Source organism: Emys orbicularis, chromosome 8 (genome assembly GCF_028017835.1).
Source record: "Emys orbicularis isolate rEmyOrb1 chromosome 8, rEmyOrb1.hap1, whole genome shotgun sequence".
NCBI lineage: Eukaryota > Metazoa > Chordata > Testudines > Emydidae > Emys > Emys orbicularis.
Window position 1 is genome coordinate 104978280 of NC_088690.1, and position 18095 is coordinate 104996374.

At 46.6% G+C, this 18095-nt stretch overlaps 1 protein-coding gene across 1 annotated transcript in view; it reads right to left on the bottom strand.

The window, feature by feature from the left end:
* The window catches only part of COL23A1 (collagen type XXIII alpha 1 chain), a 315082-nt gene that overhangs the window by 40358 nt on the left and 256629 nt on the right, over positions 1-18095 (bottom strand). Inside the window, exon 6 of the mRNA XM_065410054.1 lies at positions 30-56. Within this exon, the coding sequence (XP_065266126.1) occupies positions 30-56 (27 nt within the window). The remainder of the gene's footprint in view (positions 1-29; positions 57-18095) is intronic.

Sequence of the window (18095 nt, forward strand, 5' to 3'; positions counted from 1 at the left end):
GTATATTTGACACTTAACGCACTACTTACTGGCTTGCCATCCAAACCAAGGGGCCCCTGAAAAGGGAAGCAAAGATACCAGATTACAAAAGGAGATTAATCTGTGAATGCAGCTATTTCAGTCATGCTCTAAAAGAGGCTCTAGATTAGATCTAGTGCATTGTGGATTATATTAATAGATCTTATCACTTTTTCAAGATTCAATAATATTTCTCAAGAGAACAATAAAATAAAGGATGTCAAGTAATATATAATAGAGAGCATGAAAGGGTGTGAAAAGAAACAAAGGCATGGTGGGAAGAATAAGATGACTCCCTTCAGGCACGGTGATTAGATCTGTCAGGGATTTTTAAAGCACCTAGCAGAGCAGCACAGAACCCAGGATGGATCCCACATGTGACTCAACTTCAGAACTGGGCCTTTATTTTTTTAAAACAATGGGGACAAGAACTTATCATTTACCCAGATTCTATGGGCCACCTATTGCCCTGCATCGTTCCCACTGACAGCAACGGGAATCCCGCTGTGCACAGAGGCAGCATATAGCATGGGACTTTAGTCCCCGATCCCGCAACACATACACAGATGCTCAGCTTCACTCACGAGAGTAGTTGCATAAAGTCAGATGCATGAATAAGTGTTTGCAGGATTGGGGCCTTAGCAATCTTAACTATCCTTTAAATCTACCCTTCTGGGATTCCCAAAGGAAATGCACAGTAAGTACCCCGAGTAAAGGTTGATTTATTATTTACAATCACTTCGTCCCTTACATGGCTGTTAAATGTCATTAAACATATTAGGCCAAATTGTGTCTGGCCCTTGAGTGAGTGTACATGAGAAGGGGAGTGTGTAGGTCCTGAACACCAGGCTACTGCTGCTGTCTAGGAGAACCTGTGCAAAGGCCAGCGGCGGCTCCAGGCACCAGCGCACCAAGCGCGTGCCTGGGGTGGCAAGCCGGGGGAGGGGTGGCCTGCCGGTCGCCATGAGGGCGGCAGTCAGGCTGCCTTCGGCGGCATGCCTGCGGGAGGTCCGCCAGTCCCGCGGCTTTGGCGGCAATTCGGCGGCAGCTATGCCGAATCCGCGTTACCAGCGGACCTCCCGCAGGTGCGCTGCCAAAAGCTGCCTGCCTGCCGTGCTTGGGGCGGCAAAAAACATAGAGCCGCCCCTCGCAAAGGCACTGACTTTAGTCCTGCTACTCCTCGACCAGAGCAGTTGAATAGTTGCAGTAAATCCCTGGAAGGACGGTGCTGTTACCGGCAGGTCTACTTGCCACCCAGATAACTTCATATCTTCTGTAATTGGATTTATAACAATCTCCTAAACAGATAAGGGACCGAGGCCCCGATTCACTTTGGCACCTGCTTAAGTCTCACAGACGTCAAAGGGAGTTAAATATAGGCCTACCTTTAAGCACATGCTTTAAACACTTTGTTAGGTAGGGATGGACTTAAGCATGTGTGAAATACTTTGCTGAATCGGGGCCTTAATAGGTTAGTTTTAAACAACTGTGCCTTGGAGCATAGCGATTCTCCAGTGGCAAAGTCTAATCCAGCTCAGCAGCATGGCTTGCCATTCTACAGTAATTTTAGATGCCATTTATGGTTCAACTTCTGTTGGTCCAATAAAAGATTAATATCACTCACCTGGTCTCTCTCATATCCCGGGACCAACACGACTACAACAACTTTATGGCTCAGCCTTTTCCCTATGCTGGTGAGCAGCTGTCACTATGTCATGTGAGAAACCCAACTACAAGGCTCCGACACAAGAACCATGCGATCCATATACTCATGCAGCTGAATTGCTCATTTGTGTCCCCAAACATGCAGTTTTGATCTACAGTATGTTCCTATCACTGAATGTGATGTTGCTTTCATCACTTCATGGTAATATAAGGGCCATGGTCACTAAGTTATAGCTTGGAATCAATGCTCTTTTATATTTCCACATCACAGCTACACTGTATGACATATGTCTTGCGTCTCTCTCTCTAAGCAACACTGGGCTGAATTCTGCTCTCACATGACAGTGATGTAAATTTGGAGTAAACCTTTTGAAGCAAACAGAGTTTGGATCACTCCTGTACAATATATGGTCAGGATTCTTCAGATTTCATAAAGCAAAAAATAGGGTAAAACAATTCAGTTCAGCTCAAAGTCTTGTGATGTTGTAGTTAATTTTAAAAAAAATGGTGTAAGAGAATCCCAAGCAATACATTAAAAAGTCTCTTTCCACCTAAACACTTGTTAACTTTGGAAGTAATCTTGAAAAACTGTGATTCTGTTTTCCTTTATGTGTACACATTCTAGAGATTTTGTATGGTGTTTTAATCTTGTTAGAACAATGTTACCCAGTGAACTTTTTTCTGTTTTTTAACCAAATAAAGGGCAAACAGACATCAGAGAAGAATTCACATGGCATGCAGAACTGGTTACATTTTGGTAGAGCCTGATATAAAGTAGCTCCGGAACCTGGAGCAAATTCTAGTTTTCAGAAGAAAGTTATAAAAAAATAATGCAAGAATTTAAAGATGCAAACTATTTCATTTCAAATCCCAATCCAGCTGCTTTTAATTGCTATTTTGTACCAAACACACAAAGCAGTATCCAAAAGGGATCGGACGGGTGGTTCTCTTAAGGGAAAACGTGTTTGTGGGAAGGTGTTTAATTAGTGTTTGGTACAAAAGGCACCTTAGACCAGATTTCCAAAGGGTCCTCATCCCAGCTCTGACATCTGAGTGCCCCCAAACTGAAATTTGCATATGCATCTAGTCTAAGCCTTGAATTCTCAAAAGCATTCTTTTACTGAAATCTCTGGTCTACGCAATTTGAATTTGGGGCTATGTAATTTGAATTTGAATTTCTAATCTAAAAAGTAAAAACTATAGTTTCCTCTGTGAAATTCATCCCTACGCAGAATGACATGGGGCCTAAACACCATTTAAATTCAACTTAAGCCCTGTTTTAAGGACTTGAGTGTTGCATAGGCCTTATACTAGCACTTTGTACAGGCAGACACACTCTAGCTATCCTGGCCCACACTAGCCATTGTTAAAAACTTAATAAAAATAGCTCTACTGTGTCTGAAATAAATGCAGCAAAGAGTCTTGTGGCACCTTTTAGACTAACAGATGTATAGGAGCATGAGCTTTCGTGGGTGAATGCCCACTTCTTCAGATGCATGGAATAAATGTAAAGCCTTGAGGCAAATGTCCATTTCTGACTGGTACCAGAGAAACCCCACCCACGAATGCTCTTCATGAGGGCCTCCAGGCACAAGCAGGACATCATCAGAACAAATTCCCATTGGCTGAACATGCTGTGAGGACAGGACGCTTTCGCCTGGTAATTGAACCCCATTCTGAGACTGGTTCAGTACTGAACATTGCCTGTCTTGGGGCTGAGACCAGTGTAACTTTGTGGGAAATAATCCACCTTTGGAGGGAAAGGAAGAAATATTTCTCTGTCAGTTTGATTTAAAAAACCCAACATTTGTTTGGAGCCACTCAGAGGTTTCGAACAATAGAAGTGGCCTGGAAGGAGGAACTGGAGATGCAGAGTGCAGGTGATGGGGTGATAGGTGCATATATTCACCTTGATTCTACGATCTAAATGGTACATATGCACACATAAAGACTTCTTTTCAGACTAACAATAAAAACCGGGGCCTATCTGTTCTGCCATGGTGTGTATGCAATGGTTTGTTTATAGTTTAATTTAAAACGTAGAAAGTAGTAAAATAAGATGCGGGATTTGAGCTGGGCCATCACCATTTGCTCCATGTCAGCACTTCGCATGCAATGTTTCAACCCCTGAGTAAACCGATTTATTCAGACATGTTTTGAAACAAATAATTGTGGCTGTTTTATCGTTCAAGCTGGGGAGGGTGAGAGTGGAATGCCGAAACGTCATTTCAGATTTATCTTTTAATTCTCAGCGCGTGAACTTCACGCCTGTGCAGAGAGCCAGCTCAAGGCCTGTGAAATATTCATGCCTTTGGCCTGATTTACACCTAAGCTATGCTGCTCAAGAGAGACCCAGAGAGAGACACAGGTAAGCCAACCTAAGCCCTGGGGTAGAGACTGCTAGGGTGACAGAAGAATTCTTCTGTCAACCTAGCCACTGCCTCTTTAGGATATGGATGTACTACACCAACAGAAAACTCCTTCTGTCGCTGCAGCAAGTCTCTACACTACAGCGCCGTAGCTGCAGCACTGCAGATGTGCCGCTGTAGCGCTTGTAGTGTAGACATACCCTTCAAAATAGGGCCTACGTGGGACTTGAAAGGTGCCTGAGTCTTCGACCTCTGGACAGGGATAATGTTACCACCGGTGGGTGGGTGGACGGACATGTATGTGTGGTTGCCAGTATAGCTATCCTGGCAAATCTTTTCTAGTGGAGATCTGGACTAAATGAGCGGGCCTGCCACCTGTGGAGGAAGCAGTGGGAGGAGTCATCTTAGCGAAATGAGGCTGCTGACGGCTGCTGCATGGAGGATTAGTTTGTGATTGCTGTTGGCAGTTACAGCCTTCTCCTCTGCTCAGTGTTTGCATGTGACTGAAGGGTGCTGGGAATAAGAGATGAATGGCCCTTCTTTTCCCCTCCCCACTTTTGCTTTATTCAATACCATTGACAGTACTGGGGCAGCGCCAACAGGGTTGTAGTTAAAATAACTTGTTCTCATCTCGCTCTAGGTTATGTTCAATTGGTATGTGCAGCATAACTGTTAATCGCTTCAGTTCTGTACTTACACTCTGGTGAGAATTCAATAAAACAAAGCACATAAGAAAAAGGGAAAGAGAAAGTTAAATTACTTTGCTCCTTTGAACTTAACAATGGGGGAGAAAAGGGGAAAGATCAGGAAGTGAAGGGCCAAATTTTAATAACCTAGGCAGCAACACGAGGCCACTGGCACTAACACTGATTAAGCCTTGTAGCATAGGATTACCATTCGTCCGGATTTACCCGGACATGTCCTGCTTTTTGTGTTAAAAATAGCGTCCGGGGGGGAATTTGTAAATCACTAAAAATGTCCGGGATTTCCCCCCCATGCAGAGCGAGGCACGGCTGGGAGGGCTGCAGGAAATTCAGCCGCTCGCATGGGGCTCTGGCAGCCAGAGCCCTTCCCCCGCAGCTTGCCGGGCTGGACTCCGGAGCAGCTGTAGAGCTCCTCCTCCCCGCATTCTGAGCCGGCCGGCCTGCCGGGCCGTTTGCATCGGGCCTCGGCAGCTCCTCCTCCCCTGCTGCCCAGTGCCCCGCTCCGGCAGCACTGGGTGGGGTGGGACCGGGTTGTGTGTTGCGCTGGGGAGCGCAGCCACGTGTCCGGCTCCGCACAGAGCCCAACACCATGTTCTGAGCGGCAGGGTAAGGGGGTCAGGGGGCAGGAGAAGGGGCAGGGAGATTTTGGAGGGGGCAGTCAAGAGACGGGGGGGGGGGGTCGGGAGTTCGTGGGTGGTGGTGGAGAAGGTTTTGGGCAGTCAGGGTACAGGTAGGGGGTAGGGTCCTGGGGGGCAGTTAGGGTGGGTGGGGGGTCTTAGGAGGGGGCAGTTAGGGGACAAGGAACAGGGAGGCTTAGGTAGGGGGTGGGGTTCTGGAGGGCAGTTAGGAGCAGGGATCCCAGGAGGGGGCAGTCAGGGGACAAGGAGCGGGGGGGTTGGGAGTTCTGGGGGCGGGGCTGTCAGGGGGCAGGGGTGGGGAGAGGGATCAGAGCAGTCAGGGGACAGGGAGCAGAGGGGTTTAGATGGGTCGGGAGTTCGGGGGGGGGCTGTCGGGGGTGGGGAGTGGTTGGATGGGGCGTGGGAGTCCCAGGGGTCTGTCTGGGGGTGGGGGTGTGGATAAGGGTTGGGGCAATCAGGGTACAGGTAGGGGGTAGGGTCCTAGGGGGCCAGTTAGGATGGGGGGAGGGTCTCAGGAGGGGGCAGTCAGGGGACAAGAGGCAGGGAGACTTAGGTAGGGGGTGGAGTCCTGGGGGGCAGTTAGGGGCAGGGGTCCCAGGAGGGGGCAGTCAGGGGACAAGGAATGGGGGGAGGGTTGGGGGTTCTGAGGGGGGCGGGAAGTGGGAGGGGCAGGGGCGGGGCTCTTCCCATCCTCTTTTTTGCTTGCTGAAATATGGTAACCCTATTGTAGCAGCAGACACAATTGTGGTCATGTACCCTTTGTAGTATGACTAGCACCTAGCCCTACACCAATACCAATTTACTTGGTACTTCCTCCTCTAAAAGTTTATAGTGTAGTTTGGATTGACAGCCCTTTTAAAAGCATGTTTCCCTATTAGGTTTAACGTCACCACCCTGTAGTAATTGTCAGTCATTTTAAATGGTAGCAGAAAGGATTTTCAGACTTTTTCAGAAGTGGGTTTTACTTGCAAAATGAGTAAGATCTGGTCAGAAATTGGAAAAGGCTCTGCCCACACTATGACTCAGACTTTGTTTAAATGTGATTATTGCTAGCATGGACTCCCCATCCACTGCAGAGGGATTCCCCTCCTCCGAGAATCCATATTATAAAATCATGCTGCTGATTGCTAGCGGGTTCATCTGTAGCATGATACTGGGCAAAAACCTCCAAATCTTTATTGTTCAGGGAAACTTGTTAGGAACATGCTAACAGCAGCCATATTTAAGCTTTAAATATGGTTGCAGCTAGTTTGATTTTAACTTTAGTGCAGACCTTCTAATGAGAACGGATTGCTGCAAAGCACAGGACAGTATAGGAAGAACCCTAAGACTTCTGCTTATTTTGGAGGGGGGAGAATGAAAGAGGCTAATCTACTGTGCTTCCTGATTGTTACCAAACCATTTTATTAGCCCTGGTAATTTTATATATATACACCATGGTTTGGTCCCATCTGCAGAGGGATAGCCAAACTCAGCTGTCAGCCCAGCTGGGGTGCTACCTTTTAGAATCCAATCTCCCAACAACAAATTAGAATCCTGATGTTGATACAAAAGCAACAGTGTCAGCTGGCAGCTCCAATGCCTGCACCCCCCCACCCCGAGTGCCAGTCCTCATCCTATACTGCCCTGTTCTCATATGGTGCTGTGGCAGGGGTTGGCAGACAGAGGGGTGGCGCTTTCTCCCTGAATATAATGAAGACCCTCAGCTGTTCGCTTTAGGACTGTCCAGCAAGTATTGCTGGGCTGGCTGCAATTGATTAGGCAGTTCCTCCAGCACATGCTGTAAGAGGGAGGTGTTCCAAAGAGTGCTACAATCCAGCTGTTGCAAGAAGCCAGAAACAACTTGGGAGAAGCAGGAAAAAGCCCTTTTGAGAGCCTCCAACCCTGGCAATACAAAGCCATCCTCCTTGTTTTACATTTAGAGACCCAGCTAAAGGAAGCCTATTGAACTGTTCCGGCCTGAGTCCCGTCCCACTTACACTAACATAGCTCTGACTTCATTGTAGTTACGCTCCATTAACAGAAACGTCAGCAGGGCCTGTCCCTTAGTTTACACACGTCACTGTGGGAACATGATTTGTTTTGTTCTGACCAGGCTTGGTGTTCATTAGTCAGCAAGATTGCAGATCTCGGGGATACTGGTCCTGTACCCACCCATGGCTCGCCTGACCCATCATACAGCCCCACTATACTAAGGAGAAAAATCATGGAAGCAGCATATACAGCTGGGGTAGGCAACCTATGACACGCGTGCCGAAGGTGGCAGGCAAGCTGATTTTCAGTGGCACTCACAGTGCCTGGGTCCTGGCCACCCGTCCGGGTGGCTCTGCATTTAAAATTTAATTTTAAATGAAGCTTCTTAAACATTTTAAAAACCTTATTTACTTTATAATATATAACTAAACTATTGTTGTATGTAGACTTATAGAAAGAGACCTTCTAAAAACATTAAAATGTATTACTGGCACGCGAAACCTTAAATTAGGAGTGAATAAATGAAGACTCGGCACACCACTTCTAAAAGGTTGCCGACCCCGATATACAGTTATTAGCAGGACTAATGCTGGTTTCAGCCAGGTGAGCCTGTTGCAATCTCCTGGCTTCCCGCGAGGGTAGAGCAAGAATGTTGCAAACATTCTGAGGGCTTGTCTTCACTACCTGCCCAGATCGGCAGGTAGAAATCGATCTCTCGGGGATCGATTTATCGCGTCTCATCAGGACGCGATAATCGATCCCCGAATCGACGCGTGTACTCCACCAGCCCAGGTAGGAGTAAGCGCCGTCGACGGGGGAGCCGCGGTGGTCGATTTGCCGCCGTCCTCACAGCAGGGTAAGTCGGATCAGATACGTCGAATTCAGCTACGCTATTCCCGTAGCTGAATTTGCGTATCTGAAATCGATCCCCCCCCGTAGTGTAGACGTAGCCTGAGATGCCTTTCACACCCATAGGTCAGCAATGAAGAACTAAAGTAAAGTAGCAAGGTGATGTAACTTAAGTTTTCATTTGATCTTGATGCAACTTGTGTGTGTGTAAAAGGCTACATTAGTGTCTCCCAACATTATGAATTAAGTCTCTAAAATATTATGCTGCTCTGAAAATGTATAAGCAAGCTCTCCAACTGGAAAGGGATTTACCACATTTTCTCCACCCCCACTCCCCTGCTTTTGTAGAACTTATGATTTACACCCCAAAAGCTAGATAGTTATGCAATCATTAAAAAATAAATTAACAAATACCTTCATTTACAAAAGAACCTGCATGCGTCATGTTTCATGTCAGTGTATTTGCATAAAAATACTTTCACAAAGCAAATTATATTTTAAATGATTGAAATTAACCAGTGTGGCATCCCCAAAAGGAACACTGTTCCCCTTCTTAATATTTTCTGTGTCAATCAATCAAATGTTTTTCTTGTTAAAACTACTACAAAGAGCATCATTCCAAAGCCAGTCTTGGCGAATTCCTTATTGCCAGATTTAATAGGCAAAACCATTTGAATTCAATGGGGTGCCTGATATGCAGGCGGCTGAAATTTAAATACATCGCAGATGTTCACAGTTAAGCAGAGATAATTTGCAAATATTAATATTTACACAACAGAGATGCCCCACAGGAAACACAACTGCCTTCTGAATGAAACTAAGCCACAGGATTTGCTTTATTCTCATGATTACTGTAATGCCCAGAGCGTGCAGGGCACTTTATGGGCTCTGCTCCTAAAGGCCCAATTCCACAACCCAGTCTCGTCCTGCACAGATACCAACTCCTACAATGGAGTCCCACTCAAGCCAATGGGACTTGGCATGTGGACCTTTTTTCCAAGATCAGGCTTAATGCAGAGATGTGCAAGAACCGAGCAGCCTAAGGGCTACTCTAACTTGTGGCAATTTGTAATAGCAGCCTAATGAACATTACAGTGTTAAGGATCCCTGGAGCACGGTGCATTCTGGCCCTGTTTCTACCCCATCCGGTGTCCGAAATACCTGCTATCCCACGGACTGAGGGAGGACTTTGCACCAATTCAGGATTCCTCATATAAGGTCTCTTTGTGCCACTCGAGCAATGCAAAATAACCGCAGCATGGGCCAAAGAATTACCCGGCAGGACTTACACAAAACGTAGCAGCACAAAACTTACTTCATATAAAAAAATGCACCTGTGTATGGCCGTCAGAGAAACAGCAGCGATACCATCAGAGTTATGTGAAGACCTTTGGCTCTTTAAGTAGGCAAGGGAGATATTTAGTTTGAAAAATAACAGCAGGTGTGAGGGAAGAGAGAATTTTATCACCAAATGACAGAGGTTTTGAAGTTGGCTACAGTCCCAGCATAACATAAAACAAGACTTGGGTGGACAAATGGCCACCCTCCAGCCAATGTACTGTGAGCATAATTCATTCCTCATTGCATGGACTCTCTCTGTCCTGATAGTAAATTAAGCAGAAAGATTTATGTCCCTAGCATTACTGCACCAGCGCTTAGAGAGAGCAACACTTTGCATCTGCTGTACAGCTTTGAAAAGGCATTTACTACTCTCTAACCGACGATTACAGGGAGGGATTAGGCCAAGGTGTTGTGTACACAGTATCAGCTTGGAGGTGTATGGATTTCTCCGTTTGACAGGAAGGCAAGATATCATGGGAAGAAGGGATAAGTAAGAAGTGCTTATTTATTTAAACTGTCATATTATTGGAACGAAAGCTACTTCACGTCTTTGTTCAGAGGTCGCCAGCCCCATCACCATGAAAACAGAAGGAGACAGTAATTACAATGAATAGAGACTGCTCTCTTGCATTTGGAAGTGATGCTTGATTTAAGGGCCCCATGGGAAGTAAATGCATTTCACAGTGCCTGTGGCTTCCTAAGGAATTTGCACAGTATTCCACTTAACTTTATTCTTATGACAGCAACCTCTCTCCACACAGCCTAAAACAAGGAAGGGCATTGAAAATGAGACATTTGCCTTCATTATCTATATGATCAGCAAGCCAACTTGTTAGCCTAAATTCTGGGGACATTTCAGTGTTGCTTTTGTTTTGTGATTATACTTCTATTTTGAGCCACCCAGAATAAAGGAAATAGTTACCAGATGATTGTTTGTTCTGACTAGGTGGCACAAATGTTTACTGATGAGTTGCTTTCTTGACCATCTTTCACCTCAAGCACATGGTGCTATTACGATCCCTTTTTGGCGCTGTTCTGGACAGAGTCACAGCCAGTCTCTCGCTGTTCAGCTGACATACTGCACATCATTTTAAAGTATAAGGGCATTATGGGTTCCATGAAATCCATCCCCCTGGAACTCACGAAGTCCTGCACACAGTACCATACACGACCCCAAACAAACACTTTAAGAGCTTCATTTTTTGGTTCCAAAGGGATTATTTGAGCAACGTTGCAAAAGGAAGCCCTTAGCCCTCCACACTAACGAGAGAGTTTCTAAAGCATTCCCTGGGGACTGGGCTGCTGCCACCATCTTGCATTTTCCCTGGGAAAGAGTAAAGCCTTGTATGGCTTTTTTAAAAGGCCACCTGTATTCACTCCACTCACAGAAGACACTAAAGATGGCTCTTGCCAGATCTGGTTGGGACCAAGGAAGTCTCCAAATCCCCTGAGCTTGCTTCACAGGATTACCACATTTTCCGGGATGGTGCTGTGTTCCATACCAGAAGTAAGAAGCAACAAACTCTCCCCACAGAGGTATCAGATGACACATAACCAAACAACCTCTGATAAGCCAGAGTTCTGCTTTAAATGGAGGTTAAAATTCCTCACTCTGTTTCTAGGAAGATACACACCCAGACTGCAGAGCTCTGTGTATCAGTTCCCTGATGGAAAAAGAGCAGAAAGCAACAATAAGTTGCTAGCACCAATATCCATGATACAAAACAAACAGGAGAATTCTGCAATTAAACTCAGCCGTTGCAGAGGTTGTGTTATTTAATGGAGGGTGTATAGTCAAAGTGTTGTTAGAATCCAGTGTTGCAGCTTTACATACTACTCTGGAGGAAGCTTCACTCTGTTCTACCTAAGGAGCAGACAACTGTCATAGAGCAGTGGTTTTCAAACTGTGGGTCGCGACCCAGTACTGGGTCGTGGAATGTAAGGCACTGGGTCGCCACAGCTCTGGTCAGCACCGTTGATCGGGCCGTTAAAAGTCCAGTCGAAGGTGCTGCCCGGCTAAGGCAGGCTAGTACCTACCTGTTCCGACACTGCGCTGTGCCCTGAAAGCGGCCACCAGCAGGTCCAGCTCTTAGGTGGTTCCTGGCCAATGGGAGCTGGGGGGGGGGCGCGGTGCCTGTTGGCGAGTGTCACACAGAGCCGCTTGCGCGCCTCCACCTAGGAGCCAGACCTGCTGCTGGCCGCTTCCGGGACGCAGTGCGGTCCACGGTGTCAGGAGAGGCAGGAAGCCTGCCTCTGCACCCCGGCTGTACCGCTGACTGGGAGCCGCCCAAGGTAAGCCCACGCCCCAACCCTGCGCCCAAACCCCATGCCCCAATCCCCTGCCCCAGCCTTGAGCCCCCCCAAACTTGGAGCCCCTTCCTGTACCCCAATTCCCTCATCCCCAGACCCACCCCAGAGCCTGCACCCCAGCCTAGAGCCCTGACCCCCTCCTGCACCCTAACCCCTGCCCCAGCCCAGAGCCCCCTCCCACACCCTGAACCCCTCATTCTCAGCCCCACCCCACAGCCCTCACCTCCACACCTCCAACCCTCTGTCCCAGCCCTGAGCGCCTCCCACACCCCAAGCCCCTCATCTCCAGCTCCGTTGGGTTGCGGGCATCAACAATTTTCTTCAACTGGGTCACCAGAAAAAAAGTTTGAAAGCCACTGTCATAGAGGACCAACAGACTTCACTAACACACTGAGGACAGGATTCAGATGTTCATTTTACTGAGAACATGACTTTGATGCCCTCAGTGCCTGTCCTCTGACCTATAACAACTCCTACCTGGATGCCCCAAGTCTACTCTCAGATGTCTGTCTTAATGAGATTGTGGAGGACATGATTGAGACATGGGCACAGGACAATGATTTTTTTTTATTATTATTATTGCTTGGGTGGGTGGGTGTGTTCTCCAAAACGTTAAGGAAAATACCTGGAAGTGTAATGCTAAATAGCAAAAAGGTAGTGATCTGAAAATGCAAAATTCTTGAAGACAGAAGCTAAAAGGGGTTTCTGGGTTTGTGAACGAGACAGTGATCTTGAGTAGTTCCAACAACAGAACAATTTATTTCTTCCACTCTCTCCAATGAAAATGGCAGTGTTTGAGGAGTAGCAGTAGCTTATGGCTAGCTCATGAACCAAGTCACTGTAAGCTCTGAAAGGAGAGCCCCACCCCCCCGCCAAGATCTCAGACGTGCCACATCTTCTCCTCGGCTGCTGAGCTTCATTTCAGAAGCCACCACTCGCTCATCTGTGCATCACATTGCACCAATTTTCCTCCAGAACAACAAAGTGCTTTTATGGGGGAACCAGTCCCAAGGCTCCCCTCAAATTTCTGCAACTTGAAATGACTTCCATATGTCCTGCACAGTTTTTTTTCCAAGTGTTTAAACCTCGGTTGGTATTTCACCTACTGCCCAAACACAGGAGAGGACACAGATTCTGTGCTGTTTTAATGCAGGTAAGCCACTGTTTTGGAGCAGTGTTTCATGTAGGCATTTCATCCAGGCACTTCATCTCTTGATTCCTTTATATATATTTTTTTCTCCCCAATCCTTCCTTGTTTTTCAATGCTGCTAGATTCCAGCTGGGTTTCCTCCACATTTGCTGCATGGGAGTAAATCTTCAGCTTTCCTTGTGCAACAAGCAGAACCTCCAACACAATTTCCACGCACAAATGCACGGGAAGTAGGAAAGCAGACAACAGTGGAGTAGAACTGGCTGGGTAGCAATGTTCCAAACAAATAGGGAATATCCAAGACTGGTGGCATGAGCAGCACAGGAAAAAGGTACGATACTAGGATGGGGGTAGACACCCAAAGCTTAGCTTGTGTATACATTTGTCTTTCGAGTATGTTGGATCCTGATGTAGTCAGTGCACTTTGTACTGGTGTGGAGGAGCAGGTTGGAGACAGGCTGTAAGTATCAGTGACCCTGGCTGGGGACTGTGGCAGTACTGTGGTCTAAAGAGGTAAAATGAGAGATTTCATAGCAAGCTCAGGTTTGAACACAAAAAAACCTCACTAAGAGTGGGGTTTATTTCAGAAGTTCTGGTTTAATCAGGAAAACACCCATTTGGCTGAGGACTTTGTATTCCTTCTATGCAGCATTACAGCAAGTAAACTCCAAAGCAAACGCACAAGTCAACAAAGAGAGCAGATCTAATATTTCTTCAGATCTCCCTCCTTTGGTGTCTGGTCTGTAAAACCACTTTATCCTCTTCCCATGGGCTGAAGCTAGCCCCCCACCCTCCCAACACACTTTTAAGATGCTGAGCTGAACCAGGCCCAGCTGCACCTAATTAGCTCCCAAGCATCTCCTTGAACTGATTCTCTGAACACTTGCTGGAAAGGTTACTCAAAAAGCCCAAGGCCCCATCTGTCTTGACACTGTTTCCTCTGAGGGGCACCATCAAGATGGGGTACGGGAAGGTTGAGGAGTCCCCCTGGAAGGATCACTTAAAGACCTGGGTGTGATGCCACGGGGGAAAGAGAGAACCAAGATTTGGCAGAACACCATCGGCAAGCCTGAAGAGTGCCCAGCCAGACCACACTTAGCCAGTGTCATTAGAACTTTGGACACATGGGCACCACATTCAGAAAGAGAATTGCAACTCATTGGGCCAAATTCATCCCTGGTGTAATTAAATGGACTTGAATGGAGTTACTCCTTTGGTCTGATGATATATGAAACATATACACCTTTAGAACCAGAGAAAGCGTTTGTGCCCATGTCAAAACCTACCTCTGTAACCTGTACCGAACAATGCTAATCACCATAGAACACAAGTGGCTACTACAGTCATTGCTGCTAAGACCCTCACTGCCTTGTTATGCCCACTGGAAAAAAACAGGGATCAGGAAGGCTAAATGAATGCAACTGCAATGTCCCAACAGGATGGGATGGAGCGGGGGGCGCTTTGTCTTGTATTTAGGGGAAGAACCACCCCTAAATACAAGCATAAACTGCTTCCTCAGAGAGTATGGTCTTACAAAATTAAAGTTGTCCCCACTTGTATTATCGTTAAATGAACACGGCAGAGAAATTCACAAACATGTTCGAGGGTAACTTTCTGCTTAAAGAGTTTTTCTAAAGTCACATGTCACTGACCTGGGCACAGAGAAATAAAAGTTATACTAAACTTTCAGTGAAAGACAATAAAACTAATGCTACTCTATAGATTACCTCCATCCCCTTGTATAAATGCATGTTTATGTCACTATGTAGGTCAGGTTCTCATTGAGAGATCCTGAAAGCATGTGCATGGGTGACTTTACTCACGTAGGTAACCCCACTGAAGTAAATGGAACTTGTGTGAGTAAAGCTACTCAAATGGGTGTTTACAGGATCAGGCCCTAAATTATAGAGTTATAAACCATGGTGAAGCTACCTAGGAAAACTAAGTGTTTAACACAGTAGCCAAAATCCTCATTTAAAGGATGGACACGGATTACAGCACATAAAACACAAATGATGTCTTAAAATACTGAAGAGTTAAACAGCTGCTTGGTATGCTATTTCGTGCACAGAATGGTCTGTGGCTACGCAGTACCTGCAGCTCCGTTTCAGACAAACAGTTGCATCCTGAAATATGCCCGGCTTAATACTCTACGGGGATAGCTTGAATTATTAGGACTAAATGATTATCACACACATGTTGACAATTCATCAAATTATCAGACTGTCAAGTTATGAGTAACTTCTAAATTCTCTCTGTAAAAGCAGCTCTTTATGGTGTCACTGCTGGCATTTATGTATCCTTCTTTTCAAAAAGTCTAGCTACTCATGTGTCTTGGAGTGTACGCTTTTCTGGTACCCTAATAGAGTGCCCTTCATTAGGAATGGGGGTTCTCTGAGGCTTTATTCCTTGGCATATGTTATTCATTTCTTGTAGATCAGCCTGTCTACAGTCTTAACACATTTACTGGGTCTTACATAGGCTTTCCTGTGCTTAGTTATCTACACAAATTGAAATTCCTAATAGCTCAGGGAAAAAAAACAAACTTGATTGGTTACGGCCACGGTCTAAAGCTGCCCTCAATTCCATTATTCTGCTGTTCTACAGAGCGTCTGCATCAGGGAACTTACTAACAGGGATCAAGTTCCTTTTTTGCATTTACTCCTTTCCCTTCCAGACATAAGCTGCCCAACATTAGGCTTTAATTTTTGTCTTTAAAATTAAATTAAAAACGGAGTTTACCTCCCTTGCATGTTGTGTTCCAGGTCTGTCTCATCTTACGCTGGGGTTACGTTCCGCAGTCAGCGCGTAAAGCGAAAACCGCGTATAGTCAAAATTACATTGAGTGTAATGGCGGGCGGAATCGCCCGCACTACAGGAACAGTATTTAAATGGTTATTTTTCTCCTTTTTGTTGTTTTTGTTTTTGCCGACCGCGTAAAGCTGAATTCGCACATGTTAAATGCGCGTAAGATGCGCCAGACCTGTATTTCTACATACACATAACTGACTTCGGTGAGACAACCGGAGTTACAGCAGTGGCTCTCAAAGAAGATTTTAGCCCACTGTATGTATCTTTAAAACCTATTTCATTTATTTACTTATTTTTAAAAGAGTCTCATCTGTTCAGTTACAGCACATCATTACTGGGGCTGATCGTAACCTTACAAGTAATGTTCTTTCCAGTGAAGAAGTATTTAGAAAATTCATCTCGAACAACTCATTCTTCATTGGGCAGCTATTCGGAGAATGGAAGAAATGGCCCTATGGCACAGACGCACTGCACTGGAGTCTCTTTTTGTTCTGTCTCTACAACGGCACCCGTGGCCATGACTAGGGCTCCTAGGTGATTGCTGTTTATTATTTGTACTGCAGTGGCAACTTTCTCTCTCTTTTCTATTTTATTTGATTGAACAGTTTTGGGTAGGATCAACCATCAATTGATTCTATTAGCACAAGTGTCCATCGTAAGAAAAGGAGGTTGTTACTACCAGGGGCGGCTCTAGGCACGTACTTGGGGCAGCCCATTTGCAAGGGCGGCAGGGATCCACAATGGGAGCTGAGAACCAACAGGGGGCCCTGGGAGCTGTAGTTCCTTGGTTAGCTGCCTGCCTATAGAGCCAGCCCTGGAGCAGGGAAAGAACTACATTTCCCAGCATTCCCTTGGCCACTACCAACAGGAAAGAGGGGGAGGGAGTGAGGAAGCTGAGACCTCATGCTGCAGCCTGCTGTGAATGGAGAGCTGCACTGTGAGTAGGGATACCATATTTTAACATTCAGAAAATAGGACACTCCACGGGGAGGGAGGGTAGCCCCACCCTGTCACCATCCACTCCCTCCGACTGCCCCCCCCAGAAACCCCAACCCATCCAACCCCCCTGCTCCCTGATCACCCCATCCCAGGACCCCTGCCCCAACTGCCCCCCAGGACCCCACCCCCTATCTAAGCCCCACTGATCCTTGTCCCCTGATTGCCCCCTCCTGGGACCCCACCCCCTATCTAAGCCTCCCTTCTCCTTGTCCCCAACTGCCCCCTCCTGAGACCCCCCCCCAACTTCCCCCCTAGGACCCCACTCCCTTCCTGTCCCCTGACAAACCCCTGGGACTCCCATGCCTATCCAACTTCTGCCTGTCCCCTGACTTACCCCCCGAACCCTGACCCATCTAACCCCCCCTTCTCTCTGCCCTTGACTGCCCCCCCAAACCTCTGCCCCATCCAACCCCCCCTGCTCCCTGTCCCTTGACTGCCCCCCTGGAACCCTCCTACCCCTTCTCCAACCCCCCAGCCCCCTTACCGTGCCAATCAGACCATGCTGCATACATGCTGCTGTGCTCCCCTGCGGAGCCACAGCCCCCCCCCCCGCACCTGCCTTCCAGATTTGAACACCTCAAAATTAAGGAGTGCTCAAGCTCAGTTTGGGCGGCTGTTACTTCATTTCTCCCAAATCAAATATACTGATCCACTGTAACTTGCTATAGAAAAAGTAGGATAAAATTGAGCAAGAAATGCTTCCCAGAAATTCCACAAGATTCACCTGACAGTTTTCCTGCCCCTCTCGCACGGGATGTGGGTTTCTCAGCAGGAGGGGGCATGGGTGGCCAAAGTTTGCATATTTTGCCCCAATCTATTCCCAAGTCCCAGAACACTGTGTAGTAAGGCACGAGTGTGAACGGCTAAAGGAATCAGGCTGCCCAGAAACTAGAGTGATGAGCATGCATAAGAAATTATATAAAATAGAATGGTGCTTATTTCTTCCCTACGTGACTTGAATTCATTAATTGGCTCCATAATGAGATGATCTCACTGCATTTAAGTGTTAGCGGGAAAGGTCTATGATATTCTTCTTGCATCTGGTCTTCATTTTCTCTTTACTCCCTGCAGATTCAGCTGTCTACACTGCTAACATAAGCAATGGAAGGCATCCCTGTCTTTGCTTCTTATAAAGTCAATCTGTATACTGCTGTTTCAGCTTTATGAAGATAAATGCCCACCAACAAACTAATACTGATGGGCTATCAAATCAACAGGAACTGTTCCAGCCCACATGAGGACCCGTCTAAGCCATTAAATCAAGGTA